This window comes from Pan paniscus, chromosome 1 (assembly GCF_029289425.2).
Source record: "Pan paniscus chromosome 1, NHGRI_mPanPan1-v2.0_pri, whole genome shotgun sequence".
Classification (NCBI taxonomy): domain Eukaryota; kingdom Metazoa; phylum Chordata; class Mammalia; order Primates; family Hominidae; genus Pan; species Pan paniscus.
In genome coordinates, this window is record NC_073249.2 from 193,339,739 (window position 1) to 193,354,532 (window position 14,794).

Below are 14,794 nucleotides of genomic sequence, written 5' to 3' on the forward strand. Positions count from 1 at the left end.
AAAATAATAACAACTATCTTCATTAAATTACTGAGTTTGCCAAACTTAGCTCCAAAACTTTTTTGGCTGGCCTGAAAATTCAGATCCACTCACAGAGAAGGATTTTTACCATTGAGAAGACATATAGGAATGGGCCATGAGCATCAAGGGCCATTCCAAATAAGAAGATCCACCAGTGTCCTGTGTGACTTCACAGGGAGAAAACATCTGCTTATCAATCTTCTTATATGGTCATGTTAAAAAAAAAATTTACTTTGTTATCATTATAATCTACAGAGGAACTGTGTGACTAAATTCAACAACAATCTTTACTCTCAACCCCAGTGCCTCCAACTATTACCATCCCTAAGCAAAGATTCTGATTCCATGGATGGTAATTTTGGACACAGAAAGAAGTAGATTCAAGTGACAACCAGGAGACAAAAAATTAGTAGGTCAGACTTCTAGTTTCCAAGAAGTCTGTAGTCTAGAAGTTGCCCCTCTAGACTCTACAGTAACAAGTAAAAAGCTGAACAAACTGAAAAATCAACAACTCTCCTTAGATCTGTCAGAGAAGTGAGGTCACAGGGCAAACCATTCTCCCCAAAATTGGAGAGACAAACAGGTAGAATCAGAGAATCACAACTTAGTGGAGCAGAAGCCTCTGTGGGAACCAGTTCCAGGGGAGAAAAACCTAAACTGTAATTGATGAACTGCTGGAAGGTCAGTGTGGACAACTCTGAGAGGTAAAAACTCCAGGGCACTTAATCACTGAGCAGGGGCCCATTTTTGTAAGTTTTATCTCCAGGAGCTCAACCAGACCCTCACAGTGACTATCAGAGAAAAATCTCTTCATGCTTATGGCAGATGGCAGGAAAAAAGAACCATTTTGAAATATGCCAGGGCACTCTGCTCTTCTTAATAAGTCCTGTCCTCAGCAGAAACTATTTTACTAAAGCCTAACCTAACTGTCGGAAGAGAAATATGCAATTCCAGCTCCCTCTGCTCTTCCACATGCAAGATAAGAAATGCCCAGTGCAGCCCCCTTTAGGCATCCTGTCCCACCTAAGATGGGAAAAAATTAAGAAGCACTGGCAAAGGTCAGAGTCCAGGGACACAGGTACACCAATATAAGACCTAGAAAAAAGAAGAGCAAATTAAATCCAAAGTAAGCAGAAGAAAAGAAATAAAAATTAGAGCAGAAATAAATGAAATTTAAAATGGGAAATCAATAGAGAAAATCAACAAAACCAAAAGCTAGTTCTTTGAAAAGATTAATAACATCAATAAGCCTCTAGTCAGACTAAGAAAAAAAGACAGTCCAGGCACGATGGCTCACACATGTAACCCCAGCACTCTGGAAGGCCAAGGCGGTGGATCATTTGAAGCCAGGAGTTCAAGACCAGCTTGGGAAACGTGGTGAAATCCCATCTCAACAAAAAAAAAATATACAAAAATTAGCTGGGCATGGTGGTGTGGTCCTGTAGTCCCAGCTACTTGGGGGGCTGAGACAGGAGGGTTGCTTAAGTCCAGGAGGCAGAGGGTGCAGTGAGCCAAGGTCCCACCACTGCACTCCAGCCTGAGTAACAGAGAAAGAACCCGTCTCAAAAATAAAAAAGAAAAGAAGACAGAAGACAAATTATTAATATCAGAAATGAAAACAGAGACATAACTACAGATCCCATAGACACTGAAAGTATAATAAAGGAATATTATGAACTACATAAAGGTTAAGAAAGGAATATCTATGGCCACACACTTGATAACCTAGATGAAAAAGACCAATTCCTTTACCCACCCCATCTGCCAAAACTCACACAAAAATAAACAATCTGAATAGGCCCATATCTATTAAGGAAATTGACTGAATAACTAATAACCTTCAAAACACAAAGCACCAAGCTCAGATGGGTCCACTGGTGAATTCTACCAAACATTTAAGGAAGAAATTATAACAATTCTCTACTATCTCTTCCAGAAGATAGAAGCAGAGGGAATATTTCCTTATTTAGTCTATAAAGCCAGCATTTACCCTAATACCAAAACCAAAGAAATTACTTACAAGACAAGAAAGCTACAAACCAATATTCCTCATGAACAAAGATGCAAAAATTGGCTGGGTGTGGTGGCTCAGACCTGTAATACCAGCACTTTGAGAGGCCAAGGCAGGCAGATCACCAAGTCAGGAGTTTGAGACCAGCCTGGCCAATATGGTGAAACCCCATCTCCACTAAAAATACAAAAATCAGCTGGGTGTGGTTGCGGATGCCTGTAGTCCCAGCTACTCGGGAGGCTGAGGCAGGAGACTCACTTGAACCCAGGAGGCAGAGGTTGCAGTGAGCTGAGATCATGCCACTGCACTCCAGCCTGGGCGACAGAACCAACAAGACTCCATCTAAAAAAAAAAAAAAAAAAAAAAAAAGATGCAAAATCCTCAATAAAATATTAGCAAATCAAATCCAACAATGTATAAAAAAGAAATTACACACCACAACCAAGTGGGATTTATCCCAGGTATGCAAGCCTGGTCCAACATTTGAAAATCAATTAACGTAACCCATCACATCAACGGGCAAAAAAAGAAAAATCACATGATCATATATTATATCAACAGATGCAGAAAAAGCATTTGACAAAATCCAACACACATGATAAAAACTTGGCAAACTAGGAATAGAGGGGAACTTCCTCAACTTGATAAAGGACATCTACAAAAAACCTACAGCTAACATCCTACTTAATGGTAAGAAACACAGTGCTTTTGCACTAAGATCAGGAAAAAGGCAAGGATGTTCTCTCTCACTATTCTTTCATACTGGAAGTCCAGACTAATACAAGATAAGAAAGGAAACAAAAGGTACGTAGATTGGGAAGAAAGAAAAAGACTCTTTGTTCACAAATGACATGATTGTCTATGGAGAAAATCTAAAAGAATCAACAAAAAAAACTTCTGGGAACTAATAAGCAGTTATAGCAAGGCTGCAGGGTACAAATATGCAAATATGCAAAAGTCAATCGCCTTCCTATGAACAAGTAGAATTTGAAATTAAAGGCATAATAACATTTACATTCTCATCCAAAAAAATGAAATATTTAGGCATAAATCTAAGAAAATATGTAGAAGATTTACATGGGGAAAACTACCAAAGAAAGGCATCAAAGAAGAACTAAATAAATGGAACAATATTCCATGTTCACAGATAGAAAGGCTCACTGTAGTCAAGATGTCAGCTTTTCCCAATTTGATCTACAGATTCAACACCCAATCAAAATCACAGAAATTTATCTTGTGGATATCAACAAACTGACTGTAAAGTTTTTTTGTTTGTTTGTTTTTCTTTCTTTTTTTTTTTTTCAATAGCAATGGGGTTTCATCATGTTACCTAGGCTGTTCTCAAACTCCTGGGCTCAAGCAATCCACCCATTTCGTCCTCTCAAAGTGCTGCCATTACAGGTGTGAGCCACTGCACCTGGCCATGTGCAGTTTATATGAAGAAGCAAAGACCTGGAATAACCAACTCAATATTGAAGGAGAAGGAAAAAAATCAAAGGAATGACACACCTGACTTCAAGATTTACTATAAACTACAGTAATCAAGACAGTGTGGTATTGGCAAAAGAATAAAGCGATCAATGGAACAGAATAGAGACCCCAGAAATAGTCCCACATAAAGATAGTCGACTGAACTTTGATAAAGGAGCAAAGGTAATACAGTGAAGCAAATATATTTTCAACAAATGATACTAAAACTGGACATCCACATGAAAAAAAAAAAAAGCTTCTATCCTATCCTTCACAAAAATCAACTCAAAATGGATCACAGACCTTAACGTTAAAATGAAAAACTATAAAATTCTTAAAATATAGGAGAAAACTGAGATAATGTCAGGTATAGCAATGACTTTTCAGATACAAAATCAAAGGCACAATCCATGAAAGAAATAATTGATAAGCTGGACTTCGTTAAAATTAAAAAATTCTGCTCTATGAAAGATACTGTCAAGAAAATGAGAAGACAAGCCACAGACTGGGAGAATATATTTGCAAAACACATATCTGATAAAGGACTGTTACCCCGAACATACAAAGAACTCTTAAAACTCAAGAGTAAGAAGACAAACAACCCAATTTAAAAATGGGCAAGACTTTAACAGTCACCACACCAAAGAAAATATACAGATGGCAAGTAAACATATGAAAACATGTATAACATGGTAGGTTATTGGTGAATTGCAAATTCGAACAACAATAAAATACCACTATCTACCTATTAGAATGGCCAAAATCCAAAACACCAAATGCTGGCAAGGATGTGGGGCAACAAGAACTCCCATTCATTGCTAGTAAAAATGCAAAATGGTACAGCCACTTTGGATGACAGTTTGGCAATTTCTTACAAAGGTAAACATACTCTTACCATATGATCCAGCAATCATGTCCCTTGGTATTTACCCAAATGAACTGAAAACTAGGTCCACACAAAAACCTGCATATGAATATTTACAGCAGCTTCATACATAACTGCCAAAACTTTGATGGAACCAAGATGTCCTTCAGTAGGTGAGTAGATAAATAAACTGTGGTACATCCACACAACGGAATATTGTTAAGCATTAAAGAGAAATGAGCTAACAAGCCATGAAAAGACGTGGAGGAAACTTAAATGTATACTACTAAGTAAAAGAAGCCAATCTGAAAGGGCTATATACTGTATGATTCCAACTATGTAACATTTTTTCAAAGGCAAAACTATGGAGACAGTATAAAGATCGGTGTTGCCAGGGGTTGGGGGAAAGGAAGAATAAACAGGTAGAACACAGAGGGTTTTTACAGCAGTGAAGCTACTCTGTATGTCACTACAATGGTAGATACATGTTACTATGTCACTATGATGGTAGATACAGTTTATAATAGGGCTCTTAATGTCATACATTACAGAATGAATAACATTAAGAGCCCTAACATAAACTGCTACTTTGAGTGATGATAATGATGTATCACTGTAGGTTCATCAATGGTAATAAACATATTGCTCTGGTGCAGGGATGTTGATAGTTAGGGAGGCTTGTCGGGGAGGGATGGGAACTCTCTGTACCTTCTGCTCAATTTTGCTGTGAGCCTAAAATTGCTCTAAAAAATAAAGCCTGTTTTTTAAAAATCCCTGTGCACCTGATGGAGAGGGGGCATCTGACAGAGAGGAGGATTCAACAAGATGGTGATGACAGAAGAAACAAGTAACAATCACAAAATAGCAGAGCTGAAAGATCCCTTTTAGGAAATTACCTTAGGGGCCATTTAGTCCTGTAGGCACCAACCTTTTTCAGGTTCACTTTGAGGAATATTATAACTATATTTCATCCCATTATTAAGACTTGAAAAATTTTACTTGCAGAGAATGCAACTAAGTTATATATCTTGCAATGTAAGATCACAAGCTACATTTGCACCTGAAAAAAACAAGCTCCTCTGCTACTTGTCCATTTGTTTTGAAATTTGTGACCACTCAGGAGCAGGTAGGAAAGTTTAAAAATAAAAAAAGTCACAGTAAAAACAAAAATACATAATAGACAAGATTCCATTACCTTATTTTTTTCTCAATTTTAGAAGCAGTTCAACTTTTGATCAGCTCACAGGGGCATAATTTGAGAACCTTTGGTCTAATCCAACCCTCTCATTTTACAGACGAAGAATCATAAAGACCTTGATTTAAATCAGTTTTCATCTCTGGGTCTCAAGTTCTTTATGTCCCAACTCTGAAGCCCTAAAACTTCCATTTGTTTCTTCACTGCCACTGAAGACAAACAGCTGGTTTCTTTAAAAGAAATAATGTAGGGGGGTGGGGAGGTACATTAAAATAAGGCACACTCTCTCATACTTAGTTCTGTAACTTTATATATTAGTCTCCCTGTATCTTCAATCAGTTTGTAAAGGAATCCAAAGAGCAAAGTCACCAGTCTAAAACCTTTGCTCCCCCAACCTCACACTGTATAGAACTTTACAGTTTAAATGTACAGAAAACCCCTGCCATTTGCAAGGGATATGTTCCCAAACCTGTAATTTCCCCCAGCAAAATGTGGGTAAGTAAAATATCACAAGAATTACTAACTATAACAAGTAGAGAAAAAGTCATGTTTAGAGGAAGGTTCTGGATCCAGCTAAAGGATCTGTTCTACAGATACCAGCTTTGAAGCAGGATTCAAAATGTGTGTCATAGCAAAATTATGCATTATATCGTGGGCTTTCAGTGGTCACTTGCAAATTGTTGAAACTGCGAATGTTAAATCCATACTTTCATTTCCCTTACCTCAGCTCTATCACGTAGTTATATAAAGTTAGATAAGTTACTTACCTCTCCATCTCTGTTTACCCATTTGGCAAATGGCAATGATAATAGCACCTACCTTATTGGATTGCTGGGTTGATTAGATGAGGGCTATATATATAAGCTTAGACCAGTATCTGACACACAGTGAGTGCTCACAAAATGTCAACTAATATCTCATTTGAGCCTCATGGCTCAGAGGTATTTTAATTCCCATGGTTTGCAGAGGAGGCATCTGACATGCAGTAGAAAGAACAATGACCTTGGAACCTAAGGATTTGGCTTTAGGCTCTGGTCTATTCACTGATGACCTTTGTGGGCCACTTGGCATTTTGTTTTGTTTCGTTTGTATTTTTTGTAGAGACAGGGTTTCACCATGTTGCCCAGGCTGGTCTTGAACTCCTGAGCTCAAGCAATCCACCTGCCTCAACCTCCCAAAGTGCTAGGATTACAGGCGTGAGCCACCACTCCCGGCCAACTTTTTGGCTCTTAGTTTAATCTATAAAATGGGGACAACAGTACTATTTCTGTCTACCTACATTACTGCTATAAGCACTCAGAGACATCACATATGCAGAAAGATTTTGTTAAGTATAAAACACGAGTTAATCATATTGTGAATACGGTAGTGGGAGGCAGTTTGGAGTAGTGGTTAGGCATACCAGCTTTAGAGTTAGAATGCCTGAGTTCAAATCCTGACTCTACCATCTAGCAGCTGTTGAGACCCTGGGCAACTTACCTATCTTTTCTCTGTCTCTGTTTTCTCACTGGTAAAATTAGGATAATAGCACCTATCTCATTAAATTGTTGACAGGACTAAGTGGGTTAATACATGTAAAGCACTTAGAACACTTCCTGGTATACAGTAGTGGTCAATAAGTGTCAGTTCTCAATAACTATTGTTACTTTTATTGTGAATTTGGCAATTATTAACGTAGTCACAACCCTGCTGCCTTGCCTGACCCACTCCTCTGCAGGAGAAGACTGTTTGTCTCACCGACTGTCCTGCAGTCCTGGTCTCTCGGTGCCAATCCTCCACCAAGGCCACAGCCTCCTCACCACTCTCAGGGTGGCGTGCCTGCACCCAGGTCTGGACCTCCCTAGGCAAGATAGTCAGGAACTGCTCCAGCACGAGCAGCTCCAGGATCTGCTCTTTGAGACGGATCTCCGGCCTCAGCCAACGACAGCAGAGAGCCCAGAGCTGGCTGAAGGCCTCGTGGGGTCCAGCTGCATCCCTGTATTGGAATTGCCTGAAGCGCTGGCGGGAGGCCTCTGGGCCAGAGACAGAGTCACGGTCCTTCTCCCAGAGTTTGGATTCTGATCCCCAAGAGTCCTCTTCCAGTTTCACAATCAGGAGTTCTTCAGGCTCTGGCTGCGGAGATGCCTGGGCTTGCAATTCCAGGGCCATAGCCATTGTCTACCCCAGACACCTCACTTCAGCTACGCTGACCTCATCCAATGTCTTCCTGCATCTACGGTGAGTCCTTCAAGAGGCTCCTAGAAAAGGGACTGCTCCCCAAGGCTCTAAGGCAGAAAGACAAAGGATAGAGTGTGAGCAAAAGGAGCAGAAGCTTCATTCTCCCCCTTCCCCCATATCTTCCACCACCTTTGCATGGGGGCAGAGGTGCTAAGAGATGCCCCTTTCCCATAGGCAGGAAGTAAGGCCACAATCTGGCACCAAAGCCAGTAGCACCTACCTTACTTGACTGCTGGGTTGATTAGATGAGGGATATATATATAAAAAGCTTAGACCAGTGTCTGACACAGTGAGTGCTCACAAAATGTCAATTAATATCTCATTTGAGCCTCACACTTTGGAGGAAGACAGCACTGTATTCAATCCTCTAGGTCATGCCTGAACACCTTAGCCTGGCATCCCACACCTCCATGATCTGGTCCAGTGTAGACTTCCTCCCTCCTACACATGTCCAAAGTCCAACCTTCCCTCAAGTTGGGTTCCAAATGTCACCCCCTTCCTAAGGCCTTTCTTCCCTAATCTTAAAGCTTGGCTGGCATTCCTCTAAGGATGTTCTCCTTGCAAAATCCAGCAACTCTATGCTATCCCCTGGTCATCCCACCCATTTGGCATTATTCATCATCCCTATACATGACTCCTAAAACTCCAGCAAGGACCTGTTTCCAGACCTCCAGACCCCAAAATCCAAACCCCTTCATGACATTTCTACTTGACTGTCCCTTAGGCACCTCAAACTCAATGAGTCAAAAACTGGATTTGTTATTTTCTCCTGCAATCATGTCTGCCTTCTGAAGCTCCCCCTTCAGTGAAGGCACTGCCATCAAGTTCTCCACACCAGAAACCTGGTCATCATCATTCTCTAAGATCCCCCAAATCCAATTCATCACCACGCTGTGTCCACTTGGCATCTCCATCTCCAATGTTACCACTTCAGTGCAGAGAATCATCATGTCTTCCACCTGATCAGTCTCCTAACACGTCCCTGCCTCCACTCACCTCACCCCAACCTCTGCTCTATTGTTTGCACAACAACCAAACTAGATCAAAGCCTGACTACACCACCTCCCTGCTAAACACCCTCCAGTGATCTACCATTTCCCTCAGGACAAAGCACAAGCCTTACCCAAGTCTCCAACTCGTCTCTTTACCATGCTCCACTAGTCATGGTGCTCCAGAAGCACAGCTTCCAGATCTTACACCACGCTGCCCTCTGAACCTTCCCCTCTTTGGGAAGGTCTCCTTTGGGAATGGTCTCCTCCCTTCCTTCAGCTAGCAAGGTCTCAGCTTAAATTGCTCTTTTTCCGTAAGGCCTTCCCTGCACCCTGAAACAAGATTCAGTCCTCGACCACAAGCTTCCATAGCATCTTAACATTTTCTCTACCATAGCCCAGATCATGCTTTACTGTAATTTTCTTACCCACTAGATCATTAGCTTCCCAAGAGACCTAGCACAGTGCTCAGCACATATAGGAAGTACTCAATAAATAATAAAGTCATGAATGATCGACTAATGATGATGGTGTGTCATTAAGCAAGGATTGCAATTAATCCCTTTCTGTGCACACTAGATAAAAAATAAATGACCTTCGCGCTCATGCCAAAAGGAATTCCTTTCTCTTTTATTTCCATGTCTCTGTGACACTTACCACTTTCTACACTGTATGAGACATTGTATGAGAAGGATGTGCGTATCTATGTGTGTCCCAGAGGAGATTACAGCCTCTCTGATGGCACCCATGCTGGGTTATTTGAAAAAATCAGCTCTCTGTGTCATCCCAACAAGTCTGGGTGACATAAAAAATGCCCACTCAAAGGAGATCATTAGCTGCTTCCAAGTGGGAATGACACAACTGAATTGAGAATGGAGAGATGGTGGTATTTTTCATTTTGGGCAATCTGACTGGACTGAAGAGAAACAAGGCAAGGGTAATAAAAATTAAAGTCTTGCCCTAAAGGCCTCCATATGCTTAGGAAGAGGCTTAAAGCACAACTCATGGCTACCTGGCAGCTTCCTACTCATCCTTCAACCACCAGCTCAAATGTCACCTCCTTTGATAGGAGTTCCTTGACATGCCCTTTTCATGTCCTGCCCTCCAAGAATTGCCTCCCTGATCCTATATCACCAAAGCAATTGGTACATACCTCTAATATAGGTATTATCCTACACTATTGTAGTTACCTGTTACTATATCTGACACCCACATTATACTATATTACTAGAATCAGTATTGTATGTTACTAATTTCTGTATCCACAGTGCTCAACCCAGTATCTGATAAATAGCAGGGCCATTAAAAAGTTTTATTACCATGTATTAAAATGATAAACCTGGCGTATCAAAAGCCTAATGGGATACAGATATTCCATAATTCATATTAAACTAAACTATTTCTGTCTACCTACATTACTGCTATAAGCACTCAGAGAGATCACATATGTAGAAAGATTTTGCCTTTCATGAAATTTCTTTTTGAACCTAAAGAATTCGCCTTTCATGAAATTTCTTTTTGAACCACAACCTTATTGATGCATGAGTTCAAACACATTTCTGTCACCCTCTCACACAAGGAGCAATTCATCAATCATTTATAGAGTACCAGCTATACCCTGTTTGGAAGCTACAGATCTACCAGTAGCTGGGACTGACAGTCCCTACCTTCAATAAAATTACCGTCTAGTGAGACAGACAGTCAATAAGCAAGCAAAGACATTTGCGTTCCTGCATAAACAGGACACTACAACAAAATAGGCAATTAGCAGTCACACCAGGCCCAAAGCTCAGAGTCTCAGATAATAGGTATTTTCTCCTGGAAAGACTTGAAAGTCCCAAAGGTTTGTTTCAAATAGAAATCGGAAAGCCCCAGGGACCACATATCACCATAACCTTTTCTTTCTAAGGAACCATAACCGTAACTTTCTAAGGAAGTTAGACCGAAGTATGGATAGCAGGCTATTGTGGGGAGAGGGAGGCCAACAGAGTCGGCCAACAGCCGGGTGACTTCACACAGAAGTGAACAAGGGAAAATGGACCGGGGCATTCCTCAGTTCCGAGATGACCAGGAATATCGAGCCTCATTAGGACCAGCAATTTCTAAGAGTACCCCTTTACTGAGTGCCCACAAGGTGCCAGGCACAGTGCTGTGTTCCACATTCATAATCTCACTGAAGCCTCCAGGCAGCAACTGGAGTCTCATTAGGTGTTGAGCTGCATTTCACTGACCTGTAACTTCCACTGCAAAGATCAGAAAGAGAGAAAGAGGGCCGGGCGCGGTGGCTCACGCCTGTAATCCCAGCACTTTGGGAGGCCGAGGCAGGCAGATCACAAGGTCAGGAGTTCGAGACCAGCCTGGCCAACATGGTGAAACCCTGTCTCTACTAAAAATACAAAAAAAAAAAAAAAAAAAAAAAATAGTCAAGCGTGGTGGCTCGTACCTGTAATCCCAGCTACTCGGGAGGCTGAGGCAGGAGAATTGCTTAAACCCAGGAGGCGGAGGTTGCAGTGAGCTGAGATGGTGCCACTGCACTCCAGCCTGGGCAACAGAGCACGACTCTGTCTCAGAAAAAGAAAAAAAAAAAAAAAAAAGAAAGAGAGAAAGAGCATGATTTAAATAGTGCAGCCAGTTGCGTTCACTATCTGTTCGAGAATAACCATGTGGTGGTGGCACCTAGGACTTCGCTATTCACCAGGTTGGTCTTGATTCCCTCATGCCTCTCTTTCCACTAAGTGTGAGTAAAGTGTCTTTCATACCGCACAGTCCCTAATACAAGCGAATTCTCATCTAATGTTCAAACAAGAAAGCCCAGCTGTGCTGATTAGTTTATTTATTGAAAGGCAGCATGTTAGTTTCTGAAATGGCTCCTTGCCAAAGGATTTTCAAACTAACTGTGATTTTTGGCTAAAGTGATTTTCACCCTTAGAATATTATTATCTGATAAGGTATGACTGCACTATATCCTCAATTACCTAAAGGGAAACTGAGTGTTTATGAAGATTCACTTAAGGTTACACAACTAGCAAGTGGTAGAGTTAGGGTCTAAGCCGAGATCCCTTTTCTCCAATCATTTTTCTTAACCATGTCTTATAGCCTCCTCTATGTATGCTAGTCATCCAAACTCTTAAGATGACAGTACGGGAGAATGGAAAGAACATTAAGGCAGGAGTGAGCAGACTGGGGTTCTAGTTCCACTCCTGCCACTAATCAGCTGTGTTACTTTGGACAAGTTATGTAGCCCCTGTGGCTGCCTAGCTAGGCTGCAGCTTACAGCCTGATCTTACTCAGCAGTTGCCCTAGGTTCCCCAATTAGTATGATGGGGTAGAGCAAGGGAGAAAGGAGACTAGAGTCAGTGGCTACAAGTTTAAATGGGTATAAGGACCTAGCAATGTAAATGAGTCAATGACTGAAATGAACTGGGTGGGCACTACAGCCAACTATAGAGTGCCAGGGGAACATATGCCCAGAATATTCCTAAGCCTGCTGATTTTTCCAAAAGAAACTAGCACTCTGGATTTTTAAATGTTGGCAACCAACTCAAAATTGTTTCACACACTATGAGATTAAATAAAGCATGATGGTGGACTTCATTCAGCATGGGCTGTCGCTTTGCCACTTAGATTCAGCTAAGTGATCTCAAAGCTCTCTTCCAATATCCAGAAAGACCTAGAAAGAGTACAGAGCCTCCCAGGTCATGAGGGATAAGTGCTGACTGCCATCAAAATCAAGATGTCTTTACAAACACAGGGAAGCTGAGGGGCATCTTGACTCCTAGGGCAGTAAGTATGAACGTGGTCATGAGGAGCCCACTCAGTGAAAAGGGAAGAGAAGATGCTCTCCAGTTCCACAGGAAAGGCCAAGACTGGTCTGTGACCTCCAAAGAGAAAAAACTGGGAACTCTTAAAGGCTGTCAGGCCCATTTGGCTGACAGTCCAAGCTATGGCTTAAAGCAGTCTGACCTGACCTCACACATCAGGGCTTAAGCCAGGGAGAGCAAATAGGTTTCATTTAAAGCAGAAACTTCAATCAACTGGAAGTGGCTGCCTAGAGTAGTGTGCTGAGGGCTCTGAGTACTGTGTGAATATGTGCTGTGAACCAACCAATTAGCCATGACTGCCAGGGACACAGGAAGGGGCACTGGCAGCACACATTCCATGTATTTGTCACCCCTGGCTTAAACTCCCATTGGCAATGAATCAGCTTCAGCTTCCAGCAGATAGCCTTGCCAGGCAGAGGAAGACTAAAGCTCCTGCCCTGGAAATCCACTGGCAATAGAAGTCTTCAAGGCTGGTATAGCAAAGCTTACCCTGCATGGTCTTCATTCACACATACATACATCAAGTATTTACTGCTTTACATCAAGTGTTTACTGCTCTAGACTGGGCAATGGGGAAACAGAGGTGATTGAGACACTGTTCCTGTCCTGGAGATGTTCACAGTCTAATGGAAGAGACACACACTTCACAGATAATTATGATCAAATGTGGTAATAGGAGAAGTTATGGGAGCTGAGGGTTGGGGGTGACTTAATTTGCTTAAGGGAATTGAGCAAAGTAAGAGTTGAAATTTTTTTAAGTTAAAGAAGTTCTCTTGGCAAAGAAGGTGAAGGGCAAGGAGAGAATATTCTAAGCTGAGAGAACAGCATATATAATGATGGAAAACCAAATGGCCTACCCAGGAAATGAGGAAAACCTTGACAGCCCTGGAGTATGAGGTGCATGAAGATTAGGCTGCAAAAGGAGTTTATGAAGGACAAGGTATTTGGACTTTACAGGTGCTGGGTGCCAATGAAGGTTTTCAAGCAGAAGGCATAATCAGATTTGTAGGTGAAACAGATCACACTAGGTGCAATGTGTGTGTTCATGCTGGGAAACTGAAAAGGCTTCTGCGAAAACCCTACAAGAAAGAGGCCGACTGAAAAGATATTAAAGAAATTAAAGATCGGAAGATCCTTGGACGTGGAAGAATGCAAGAGGAATCAGTGGGTAAGTAGGTAGGTAGGTAGGTAAATGGGATGATCGTGCCACTGACTTCCATAAGACATAAGGAAAGAAGTGCAGGTTTGGGGCAGAACACAATAGCCAGTCCCATCCACTGGGTTCCAGAGGTAACAATCATTAGGGAGGTAACAAATTAGATATGCTTGTTCTAGACGGGAAGGTAGAGATTGAAACACTATTTTTAAGGTCGGGCTTCAAGCCCAGGCCCTCTTCACTTCTTGCCAGGGCCCCAGACCCTCTATCCTTTCCTCTGTGGTCTCCAGACGTTTCTATGACCCTCCCACCTCCAAAACCTCCCTCAACCCCCTCACCTTCAGACCCTTCTAAGGCCCTCCTCATTCCCAGGGCCCTCTATCGCCTCCTCATCCCCGACCCCTGTATGACCCTTCCCATCTCCGGCCTCTACATCCTTTGACCGTCCCTCACCCTCCACCCCCACATATAAGCTTCTTTCTCCCCTCTCACCTTCCCCAGCCCCCTGTGTCACCACCACCTCCTCAGTCTCCAGCCCAGAGCCTGCGTCTCAGCTGCCCCCGCCCCGCCACCCGGACTCACCCACCGAGACACCCACTTCACAACAGGGCGGAAGTGCTCCCGGGCTCGTGCAGGGAATGCTGGGACGCGGAGTCCGAGCGGCGCCACCCTGGGAATGGAACGTCTGAGACCACAATTCCCAGAAGGAACCGCGCGAGCGCCGGGGGCGGCCCCCTCCGTTTGCTGCCTTTCAGACGTCTTCAGCCAATAGATATGTCATCTTCTAACGGACCCTGGCACTGGAACAAATCGGAACGGGCGCGACACATGGGGGCGGGACCTGTTGCGATCCTGGCCTTTTCCATAGGCTCCCGGATAACAGTACCGCCCAATGGGAGGGCACTCGAGCAGAAGGGGGCCCAGTTCTATTGAGAGGTCGAAGTGAGAGCCTCAGACCCTGAAAGATCAAAGCAGACACAATAAGAAATAAGAAGAGAGAATGACTAGAGGTGACCAGCCCGATAGGCAGGAGAGAACTGGACAGTTGT

General features: G+C 42.5%; 1 protein-coding gene across 9 annotated transcripts in view; it reads right to left on the reverse strand.

Annotated features, from left to right (window-relative positions):
* Positions 1 to 14,431, reverse strand: part of ZSCAN20 (zinc finger and SCAN domain containing 20) — a 31,693-nt gene extending 17,262 nt beyond the window's left edge. For 4 of the 9 annotated variants that reach the window (XM_063593030.1, XM_008965002.5, XM_003812548.6 and 1 more), the window contains exons 1-2: positions 14,328 to 14,431; positions 7,300 to 7,826 (exon numbers count right to left, since the gene is read on the reverse strand). In XM_063593030.1, coding sequence (XP_063449100.1) covers positions 7,300 to 7,716 — 417 coding nt within the window. In that variant the 5' untranslated portion in view covers positions 7,717 to 7,826; positions 14,328 to 14,431. The remainder of the gene's footprint in view (positions 1 to 7,299; positions 7,827 to 14,327) is intronic. The other 5 variants (XM_063593026.1, XM_063593021.1, XM_008965001.5 and 2 more) reach the window with 3 other exon arrangements.
* Between the last annotated feature and the right edge of the window lie 363 nt (positions 14,432 to 14,794).